At 39.9% G+C, this 12,307-nt stretch overlaps 1 protein-coding gene across 6 annotated transcripts in view; it reads left to right on the forward strand.

Moving 5' to 3' along the window:
* Positions 1–12,307, forward strand: part of PRKAG2 (protein kinase AMP-activated non-catalytic subunit gamma 2) — a 285,727-nt gene that overhangs the window by 248,407 nt on the left and 25,013 nt on the right. For all 6 annotated transcript variants that reach the window (XM_058183747.1, XM_058183748.1, XM_058183746.1 and 3 more), the window contains one exon: positions 11,444–11,553. In XM_058183747.1, the coding sequence (XP_058039730.1) occupies positions 11,444–11,553 (110 nt within the window). The remainder of the gene's footprint in view (positions 1–11,443; positions 11,554–12,307) is intronic.

A 12,307-nucleotide genomic window follows, 5' to 3' on the forward strand; every position in this document is an offset into this window, starting at 1 on the left:
CGCAACTTGGGTGTCCTTCTGGATGATCGGCTGTCGTTTGAAGATCATTTGACGGCCGTCTCCAGGAGGGCCTTCCACCAGGTTCGCCTGGTCCGGCAGTTGCGCCCCTTCCTTGATCGGGATGCCTTATGCACAGTCACTCATGCGCTCGTTACCTCTCGCTTGGATTACTGTAATGCTCTCTACATGGGGCTCCCCCTGAAGTGCGCTCGGAGGCTTCAGCTAGTCCAGAATGCAGCTGCGCGGGTGATAGAGGGAGCTACACGTAGCTCCCATGTAACACCGCTCCTGCGCAGACTGCACTGGCTGCCTGTGGCCTTCCGGTGCACTTTAAGGTGTTGGTTACGACCTTTAAAGCGCCCATGGCTTAGGACCTGGGTACTTACGGGACCGCCTGCTGTTACCATCGCCTCCCACCGACCGTCGCTCCCACAGAGGGACTTCTCAGGGTGCCGTCCGCCAAACAATGTCGGCTGGCGGCCCCAGGAAGGGCCTTCTCTGTGGGGCTCCCACACTCTGGAACGAGCTTCCCGGCTTACGCCAAATTCCTGACCTATTTTGCTTACAAAAAGAAATTTTGGGCTCACTTATCATAAATTGAGGACTACCTGTATAATCTTAACTTGGAAACAGAAAAGTATCGTAGAAGGCCATAATATATCAGTTCCATATTTCATTAAGCAAAGTACACAGAAATGAGTATGCTCATCAAGAAGTGAATTCAATTCAGTGGGATCTTTACTTTGTACTTGTAAAATATTTACAAAATATGAGAACCAGTTAAATTTAAATTCTGAGCATTATCCTAAAAATGCAGGAAAAAAATAACAATGCAAAACTTGGCCATTCTCTGGTGTGCTGCTTAGAGAGTCCAAGCAGTGGTTTAATCTCACCTGATTGGCCAGAGACTGAGTAAAATTTGCATAAACACTCCTCCATCCTGCCCTGGAGCTTCAGTTCGTTAACTCAGTCAAGCCAAGAGAGACTTTATTCTTAGAGCTCCACTGCTTGGCCTTTCTAATAGCTATTTTGTTGCCATTTTTTAAAATAGCTTACAGTGGCGGCTTCTTTGCTCCCAGGGAGCCTGCAGATCATCGGATCAAATTGAAATAAACAATTTCGTGAGTTTTGAGGCCATTTTGGCGCACAAGGAGCTGTGGTGTCAGTTTGGCATGTGGCGGCATCCTTTATTACCTCAGCTAATTAGCAAGGTTTAATATTGCATTGGAAGTAACAGGGCTGTAGTGCTGACTCTGAACTTCTGAATTTCTATTAAAGCTCTGCAATTGCTCTTTGTCCCTTTATATGAACCGGGGTGATCGGTTCAGCCTTAATATTGATCTCTTCAGGAATTTATTCAATCTGTGGCTCTGGGCGCTCAACGAATTGTGGTGTCAGTTTGGCGTTTATTTAAGAGAAATTCCCTCATGCCATTTGACAGTTTATATTGAAGTTTGAATTGGGTGCTCGACTCCAGCACAGCACAGAATTCCCTGTTGACAGTTTGGCATGTGGCGGCATCCTTTATTGCCTCGGCTAATTAGCAAGGTTTAATATTACATTGGAAGTAACGGGTGTAGTGCTGGCTCTAAACTTCTGAATTTCTATTAAAGCTCTGCAATTGCTCTTTGTTCCTTTATATGAACCGGGGTGATTGGTTCAGCCTTAATATTGATCTCTTCAGGAATTTATTCAACCTGTGACTCTGGGCGCTCAACAAATTGTGATGTCAGTTTGGCGTTTATTTAATTTTGTCAGGTGTAATAAGCGCTTTAAGAACCTTTCTATAGGTTCTGCGCACATTGACATCTGGGTAAAGGGCCGTGGTGTCGGATCCCTAATTCCCAAATTCGCTGTGAGTAACAGGCGCTTGTGCAGCTCTGGTGTCTGCTGCGTGCCATATCTTTATTTATACACATAACCAGCGATTGCTCTATATTGTGATTATTGACCGTGATGTTGGTCATAACATATTTGATTCTATCATTTGACTCTTTTATCAATTTTATTTAACTATGGCTGACCGCAGTCAATCTCCCTCACGAGATTCTTCTACCAGTAAGATATCATGGAGGTCTCAATCCAGAGCCAAGCATACCTCTGGATCAGTTTTTACATCAGCTACATCACAAAAGGATGCTCAAAGACGTCAATGTGTTTTGGAAAAGCAATTTATTATTGCTCAAAAAAGGGCACAGCAAAGTGAAAGTTTGAAATCTAGCAAAAAATCCTCAAACAAGGACCAAACCACTCACACAGATCAAGCTGGTTGGTCACCTAACATACTACCTGACACACAGGACATGCAGGAGTTGAACCCAGTTCCTCCTTCTGAATCACAACTATCTGATGCAGGTCCCTTGCAATCCCGCAGATCATCCCATGTCTCTGCCACATTTATGCCTACCGCAGTGGGGCTCCTCCGGAGGAAGGTACGAACACCTATCTGTCACAAGAAATGTGTGACATGATATTCCAGACTATTTCTAAGAGCACTGATGCTGCCCTCATTCAACAAGGCATTTTTAATCCACCTCAACAGAGGGAACCTCATTCACGACACATTACAGAATTGGGTCATGCAAGTGGTGAGGCCAGACTGCAGTCTTATTCTCCGTCCATTTCTCAGGATTCAGACATGTCTTATATTTATGAGGATGAGATGTCTGAATTTAATCTCTTAGACGATGAGAGAGCCATGCATGACAAGCCTTCTTCTGCAGGTCTGTTTTGACATGATCTATTTCCTTCATTATTGTATAAAGCCAAAACTACGGCCAACATGGGGGCCCTTATTATACAACAATGGGAATCTCCGGATCCTATAGTTCTTCTGTTCACAGAACCCATCACGGAACAGGAGATTGTTCCATCGTCTCGCCTTTTCATTGATGTAATCCAATGGTGTAATTTATTGATGTAATCCAATGTACATCCAGATCCGCAATGGCTCCAATTAGCCGTATGACGTTTGAAAGGGAGCTCTTGTAGCAGGAGCATTTTTCTGCAGATGTAATTAATACCAGTTTGGCATGTCGTCGTCCATCGACGTTACGCATTATGATGCAACGTGAGCTGCATTTTGTCGTTGGGGTTTCTGACAGCACATCGATCCAATATCAGCAACCATACCACACGTTCTACAATTTCTGCAGGATGGGTTAACCTCTGGTTTAGCGGTTAATACTCTCCGAAGACAAGTTGCTGCGTTGGCAATGGTTATTCCTGAGAATGGAGCTGATTCTCTTGCTCACCATCCAAGAGTACGTAACTTCCTGAAAGGAGCATTTAATATACGACCTCCTCCAGTACATAAATACCCTTCCTGGGATTTGTCACTTGTATTACAGGCTCTCATATCTTCCCCATTCGAACCTATGGACACTACTAGCCTTAAGCTGATGTCTTTCAAAGTAGCCTTTCTTGTAGCCATCACATCTGCTCGAAGGGCTTCAGAAATAGTTGCACTATTTGTCTGCAAGGAACTCTGCATTTTTTATCCTGACAGGGTGATTCTCCACCTGGATCCCACGTTTGTCCCTAAAATGAATTCATGGTTCCATAGAGCCCAGGAGATTATTCTTCCGGATTTTTGTCCATGTCCAACACATTCTAGAGAACGTCTCTGACATACCCTAGACATTCGTAGGACTCTATGCAGATATATTGACTGCACAGCATCCTTTCGACGATCTGAATCATTGTTCGTATCTTTCAAGCCTAGTTCCTTGGGCACGAAAGTGTCTTCTTCCACAATCAGTCGATGGATCAGGGCCTGCATATCTTTGGCCTACGAACAGAAGGTTCAGCCCAGACCATCTGGCATCACAGCTCATTCAACGAGAAGTGCAGCGACTTCTGCAGCTTGGGCTACTCAGGCTTCGATAGAATAGAATTTAGAATAGAATTTTATTGGCCAAGTGTGATTGGACACACAAGGAATTTGCCTTGGTGCATATGCTCTCAGTGTACATAAAAGAAAAGATACGTTCATCAAGGTACAACATTTACAACACAATTGATGATCAATATATCAATATAAATCATAAGGATTGCCAGCAATACTGGCAGCAATACTGGAAATTTGTAGGTCAGCCACCTGGACTTCGCCCTCTCCTTTCATACGGAATTATAAGATTGACAAGTTTGCTTCAGCTGAGGCGGCTATTGGGCGGAGAGTGTTACAGCAGGTTCTTCAACCTGAGGGGACCCTGGACTCTTCGATTTCCCGCCCTAGGGATACTTAGCTTGGGTATATCCCACTGCTTGGACTCTCTAAGCAGCGCACCAGAGAAAGAACATTGGACTTACCTGAAGGTTCCTTCTGGGTGTGCTGCGTGAGAGTCCAAACCCTCCCTTATTTACATCCAACAGGTCCAGGGTCTGGAGGCGAGTGTCTTTATCGTTACAGGTATCATCCTATCTAGACCCAGACCTCGTTAACGAACTGGAGCTCCAGGGGAGGATGGAGGGGTGTTTATGCAAATTTAACTCAGTCTCTGGCCAATCAGATAAGATTAAACCACTGCTTGGACTCTCACGCAGCGCACCCAGAAGGAACCTTCAGCTAAGTCCAATGTACCTTTCATTGTTGTACAATTAGCACAGGGGCCCCCCAAGGCTGTGTGCTCTCCCCACTTCTCTTCTCTCTGTATACCAATGACTGCATCTCCAATGATCCATTTGTTAAGCTACTGAAGTTCGCAGATGACACAACAGTGATTGGTCTCATTCGAGACAATGACGAATCCGCATATAGACAAGAGGTCGAACGACTAGCCTTGTGGTGCAACCAAAACAATCTGGAACTGAACACACTCAAAACCGTAGAAATGGTGGTAGACTTTAGGAGAAACCCTTCCATACTTCCACCTCTCACAATACTAGACAACACAGTATCAACAGTAGAAACCTTCAAATTTCTGGGTTCTATCATATCGCAAGATCTCAAATGGACAGCTAACATCAAAACATCATTAAAAAGGACAACAAAGAATGTTCTTTCTGCGCCAACTCAGTAAGCTCAAACTGCCCAAAGAGCTGCTGATCCAATTCTACAGAGGAATTATTGAGTCTGTCATTTGCACCTCTATAACTGTCTGGTTCGGTTCTGCAACCCAACAAGAAAGACACAGACTTCAGAGGATCATTAGAACTACAGAAAAAATAATTGCTACCAACCTGCCTTCCATTGAGGACCTGTATACTGCACGAATCAAGAAGAGGGCCGTGAAAATATTTGCAGATCCCTCGCATCCTGGACATAAACTGTTTCAACTCCTACCCTCAAAACGACGCTATAGAGCACTGCACACCAGAACAACTAGACACAAGAACAGTTTTTCCCAAGGCCATCACTCTGCTAAACAAATAATTCCCTCAACACTGTCAGACTATTTACTGAATCTGCACTACTATTAATCGTTTCATAGTTCTCATCACCAATCTCTTTCCACTTATGACTGTATGACTATAACTTGTTGCTGGCAATCCTTATGATTTATATTGATATATTGATCATCAATTGTGTTGTAAATGTTGTACCTTGATGAACGTATCTTTTTTTTTATGTACACTGAGAGCATATGCACCAAGACAAATTCCTTGTGTGTCCAATCACACTTGGCCAATAAAAATTCTATTCTATTCTATTCTATTCTATTCTATTCTATTCTATTCTATTCTATTCTATTCATTGGATTAAAGATTTGCTTCAAATAAAGATGCAGACTGTTTCTAAGTTGACCATGATAATAGCCACCAGTGAAATTAGAGGGCCAGCCTAGACCAGAAATCAGGGCTAATCCTTTTGGGGTTGGTGGTGGGTGAGATTCACTGCCAGAAAAGCAATATAGAATGTTGTTGTTATGCTGGAACTGAGTGTAGCTCCTGAACAATAGGTGAGTAAATGCAACTCTGCAAAGAATGCAGCAGCTTCTCTGTCTAGGTTCCCAATATTAGAGCTGAGGCTGCAAAGAATGAAGAAAAAAGAGGCCAGAGGCAGAAAGAAATAGTATAGAGCAATTCTCAGGGACCCCATCAAGCCTTGTTTGGAAAAAGAGTGTGGTTCCCAGGAAGGGGGGTGGAGGGAGAAAGATGGAATGCCATCCTTCTCTGCCCACAGCAGGAAAAAGGAAGTGCCAGTGATAAACTTACAGGCCCAAGTCAAAACAATGTTGGTAGAACCCATTATTGTTCACAAACTGGTAACCTTAATGTTTGGATTACTGAAAGGCACAAGCTAAACAAGCTCACCCTTTGAGTCAAGAGGATTCAGCTACTGCAGACTGTTTTGGCCAAGTTGTTGAATATGGCACCTGGCATGGTATATGCTGTGTATTTATTGAAGCAACCATGCTGGCTTCCAGTTTACTACTAAGCAGCATTAAAGATTGTACATATGATGCATTAGGTCATAAAAATCTTAATACCAGGACATCTAATGGACAGTCTTTGCCATTGCAGAACTGAAATCATTGTGTGTGTGCTGGAGGGGGGGGGGTGTTTGTTGCTGCTGCTTTTACTTAGAACTACAAAATGCTGCTCACAGGTAGATTTACTTTGTGTTGGCTTGACCTTCTACCTCCTGAAAAATTCTTCCCTGAAAATTGTGAATTGTTTGTTGCAACATGTTTCAGGTGCCTGCTGAACATCTGACTGTACTCAGGCCTTCTCTGCAAATATTTAAAAAGTTACTGTTTTTGCTTCCATTTTTCTTCTCCTTCCCTGTTCCCTTGATTATTTTAATAGTTTTTTATTGTTTTATATGTCTTTGTGTCTCTGTGTATGTGTGTATAATACTTTATAATTATTGTGTATTTATATGTTGTAATACTTTGCTTTCAGACTTAAGATTTTATCCACCATAAGGATGAGATTTGCTTTAAGAATTGTAATGAAACATGCAGTAAATGAATGTTTTATTAGAACATTACGAAAGACAAATCTGCTATGATTTCACTTGGTTGTTTGGAGTACTAAGTATAACATGTCATGGTTAAGGAGGAAAAGTGAGGATTTATCTAGCCCATCAATTTAATATATAACTTTTTATATTTTATTTCAGCATTTTTTAAAGTAGAAAACCCAAAGCAATCAGTTATAATTTATACTGTTGTATAAGATGAATCTGAAATATCAAAAACATTATTACCCTTTACAAATTTAATGCAAATACATTTATTTGGTAGATAATATACTATTATAATACGTTACTTATTACAAGATTTTTATAATCACATTAATAAAGTAAAGGCTCAGCTTAAGACAAAAATATATATTTATGCTTTATGTTTTCACAGAGTTTTGCTTTCATTAATATTTGATGTCTGGGAATTTACACTTTTAGTTTTTCAGATGGATTTTTCCTCTTCCAGGCTGCATCTAGACCAGGGGTCACCAACCTTTCGGACCTCAGGGACCACTAAATTCATAATTTTAAATCCCGAGGACCACTAATATGAATTTTTTAAAAAGATAAATAGTATTTAGTGCAACATAAAAAATGCAAATAATTTTTCTGCAGACCACCAAAATTTTCTCCCGACCACCAGTGGTCCATGGACCACAAGTTGGTGACCACTGATCTAGACCTTCGTCTAGATTATAAAGGCATTTGGAATTTAAGGAAAATGGGCTGGAAGGAAACCTAAAGGAATGTTTTTGGTAAATTGTCCCTTAATAGTAATTGCTATTGAGGTAACTCTGGAATCTGCCTTGAACACAAGTTGTGAGTTACTATAATGAGAACTAGACCTCCATAGCTGGTACTGTTGTATTAACTTTCTTAAGGAGATTTGTTTTGTACAGTACTCTACATTCTCAGTCTAAAAATTACTTAGTGATTAATTTACATTTTTAATAATAGTAAAGGAAAACTGGAATTGTCCCACTTAAAAATCTTTTGTCTAATCTTTGGAGGCTTCCCAGTCTGTCATAATAGTTATCCTTTTGCACATTTTAAAATATGTTAACATCTATATATAAAAAGTCACTGAATACAGGAGCTGAGGAAACTTGTTAGCAGTAAAACCACCAAAGAGTAAGGGTTATAACAGGCGAGACAGATGTAGGTTCTTGGGTATTCCCCCCCCCCTTTCATTTTTTTCTAAACTAATTTTGCCCTGTTTTAGATATTGCATTACAATTTTTGGATGTTCCCCATCAGAATGACCAGGATTTGAGAGAGAATCAATTTCTTCCTTTCCTTTTCTTATATATTAATAGAATATCATCCTATTATAATTGGAAGGGATTTCTGAATACAAATATGAATAAAACTGTAGTTGTAGTAGGACATACTTTGGATTTAAAGAAAAGTTAACTCAGTAGCAGACTTTTCCTCTGGAAAGTTTGATTGTGTTTAGAAAAGGATAGCTACCTGCTCTTCTCCATATGACTGGCAGGATCCAAAATAAGTAAATGTAAACCTCTTTGAGGCCAAGATTGTTATGCAACTGATAAAAGCCTCAAATATTGCAAGAATAATTTTGTTTCCTAGAGTAAAAGACATTTAAAGCAGCATTTCCACGCTCTGTTTGCAGTTCAGTTTTAGTTTTTCTAGCAGTGGCAGAGACAAAGTGGTTTTAAGTGTGAAGGTGACTGACTGAGTGGAAAGGAGACCTGAACTTGGTAGCTGAGATTAAAGTTTTTCTTCTAGGTAAAGATAATTGCTCACTTTTGAAAATCCTTTAGCTTGGCTTGATATACTGTCTCTTTTACAGAGAAAATAAAAAAAAGCTTCTCTGTTGCTCGCATACATCAAGATATTCTGTCATGGTCCTTTACTGCCCCCTATTAACAGAAATATGGAGGACTCACTTTTGATGCAAGGCAAATGATCTGGGGTCATAGAAGAACAGCATGTAACATTTTCTGTTAGACTCATTACTAAATAAATCACTATAGATAGTCCTTCACTTATTCGTATTTATATTTCATATTTCTGAACCAACTGTGTCCTTCAAAGAGGCTCAGGGTGGTGTACAATATAACTGATAAATAAAAGAATAATAACAATTAACATTAAAATTAAATTAGGGTTAAAAAATTAAAATTATAGAATAATGACAAACATCAAGAGGGGAAAAATCCTAGGATGGCCATTTAATGTTTGATTATTACAGGAAGGGAGGGGCTCTGAAGGGACTAATCAGCCCCATGGTTGGTTGGTCTTCTGTGCCCCGCGCACAAGATTGCAGTCAAGTTTTGATCTCTTTGGAGGTTGGAGGTTTTCCTCACCCCTGGGATCAGGATGTTCCACAAGGCAGAGAAAGCCCTCTTCTTAGACCGTGCCAGTTAAAAATTTTTGGCTGATGGGATCTGCCTGATTGAGTGAGAGAAGCTGATGAGATTGGGCGAAGCATGTTCTATGTTCTATAGGTAACCTGGTCCACTGGTAAACAATGCACAGGAGTGAGATACAACATGCCAGATATGATATGTATTATCTGGTAGAGTTGGACATAGACCGTTTGAGTGTGGGACTATGCTGGTGCAATATACAGCTATAGAATAAACCAGAGCCAGAGCTGTTGTTTGTAAAGTGTTGGCACCCCAGGAAGTTCCAGCCAGTCTGTTCAATAAATTGTTGCAGCTTTTCAATTTTGCAGTTGATTTTCCAGATATTGGAAGGTAAAAGATCTGTCCAATGTTACCCCCAGGTACTTCTGGGAATTATTGTATTATAAAATCTAGTTTCAGAACTTCACCAAAGGCTGGTAATTTGCATGCTTACTGCTGAGGTAGAATGTGGCTACTTCTGTTTTTGTTAGACTTGGTTGGAAGCACCAGTTTTTGAAGCATTTTTGATCATCCAACTTCTGGAGATCTTGAGAAAGGATGTCCTCTGCATCACTGAACCACTGCATTGGTTCTTTGGGCTGTGAGATTGATATAATTGGCATAGAGAAATTTTAAAGCAATAGTTTCAGGCAGATCATGATGATACGAATTAAAAAAAAGCAGGGGATAGCACTGATCCCTGTGGTACTCCATCACTCAACTTGAATTTTGTGAAAACTTAAAATAACCTGTTATTCAACATGTTGTCAATCAAGGCAATAGTATTATGACAGGGTATTTACTTTGGAGGAGAAGTCCTTCTCTTCAGATGGTAACATAGGCTGCGAAGAGGTCAAGAAAAACACAGACATTTTTCATTTTCCTTTGAATCGGTTCTCCAGATAGAAAGTTAATGCAAGGATTTAATCAGTACAATCATATTTGGGGCAAAATCCAGCCTTTTCTATTTGGATTAGAGATTCATTTCTAGGGCTATTCTGTTTAACACAAATCTTTCTAAAAGTTTGTAGGTAACACAGAGAAGAGCAATTGGCCTGTAACTTTGTGGAAGGCATGGGTCCTTCCCTGGTTTCAAAATTGCAATAATTTTTGCTCTTCTTGAATATAGGAGGCAGCTATCCTGAGTATAGTATGGTACTAAAAAAGGAGGCAAGCCAGTGTTTAATTGCTGATCCACTATTCTGCAATAGCTCTGGGTACATGCCATCAAATCCTGCAGCTTTATTGTTTTGTAAAGAATTCAGCCCCCTCTGCATTTCTTCTGGTTTAAATGGGTGTGAGTATAAAGCATTAATATAATTGTTGTTGTTAGTTGTGAAGTCGTGTCCGAGCCATCACGACCCCATGGACAATGTTCCTCCAGGCCTTCCTATCCTCTACCATGCTCTGGAGTCCATTTAAGCTCACGCCTACTGCTCCATCGAGCCACCTCATTCTCTGTCGTCCCCTTCTTCTTTTGCCTTCAATCTTTTCCAGCATTAGGCTCTTCTCCAGTGAGTCCTTTCTTCTCATTAGGTGGCCAAAGTATTTCAGTTTCATCTTCAGGATCTGGCCTTCTAAAGAGCAGTCAGGGTTGATCTCCTCTAGGACTTAATTAATATATTACAGTACATTAAATAACAATAAATAATTGCTGAAAGTCAAAATGTAATATTCTTCCCATTCTGATTAGAATCAGAATGGAATCAGACTAGTACACATTCATTCAGCCAACCAGAGATCACTGGATCACAGATTTCAACTGTAAGAAATCAATGAATGGTAAACATTAATCCAGAGTTAAATAAATAAGCAGACAAGATTATCAGATTCTTTTTTCTTTATATTGGTTTATATATGTTGATTCTGTTACATTTAAATCAGATGTTTCATGGATGACAGGTTACCACTCCAATGTAGTAAACTAGATACCTTAACCTATATACATTTTACAGTATAACTCATAAAAGCTGGTCATATTAAGTAGGGGTTTATGGGAATTATAGTTTAAAGCATTTAGAGTATGTTTGGAAAAGAGTGATCGCTTTTTTTCTAAAACAATAAAAAGAGATACAAACATGTTGAAAAATACACTTTTATTTAAAATACTATCAAGATGAACTGAGTATTTTTTACAGAATGTTTAAATATTTTCTTACAGCTGTTGGTGAATCAGAAAGTGATATCTACATGAGATTCATGAAGTCACATAAGTGTTACGATATTGTTCCAACAAGCTCAAAGCTTGTAGTTTTTGATACTACACTACAGGTGAGTTCTCATTTGGGGGATATCTTTCTTTGTAGTTACTTGTCTTGTGTCTGTAATAAACAAAAAGAAAAATGATAAGAGATCTTATTAGAGACATTAGTTCATATTTGAATCTGCTGGTTGCAAGCACAAGTTCACTGTTGGCTAGATTATAAAGTAACATAAATCTTGGGAAAGTGCAAAAATCCCTTAATCTACTTCCAGTTCAAAACCCATCAAATTGCCCCAGAACAGCATGGTTTAGTTAAGTATTTCATCATCATCAAGAGGGAAATGGCACATGTTGTACACTAAACTATGTTTTATTTCAGTACTGATACAATTTATGACCATTCATTCAGCAATCATTCAGAATTATGACAGCACTGAATTGAATGAATGGTAGTTATGACCAGTCCTTAAAGTTCTAGTCCTCCCAGCACCTCAATCACCCGTTACGTGATTGCATTTTGAGTGCTTATTGCTGGCTTACATTTATGAATGGTTAGCATGGTCCACAATGAGGTGATCTCCATTGCAGTCTTCCCTGATGGCTTCTCCAGAAGCTGGCAAGCAAATTTGCAAGTCCCTGGGATAAGACTTCCCCACCTGCACATTGTCCTCTTGTCATTAAATCCCATCAGCAAATCTCACCGAACCTTAGGTAATCGGAATATGTTTGTATGTTGATTCCGATCCAGTTTTTGAAAGATTTGTGTAATAACCTAAGCTTGTACTATGACTATTATGAAGCGGCCTCAGCTTGCCTTGCTGA

This window comes from Ahaetulla prasina, chromosome 4 (assembly GCF_028640845.1).
Source record: "Ahaetulla prasina isolate Xishuangbanna chromosome 4, ASM2864084v1, whole genome shotgun sequence".
Lineage (NCBI taxonomy): Eukaryota > Metazoa > Chordata > Lepidosauria > Squamata > Colubridae > Ahaetulla > Ahaetulla prasina.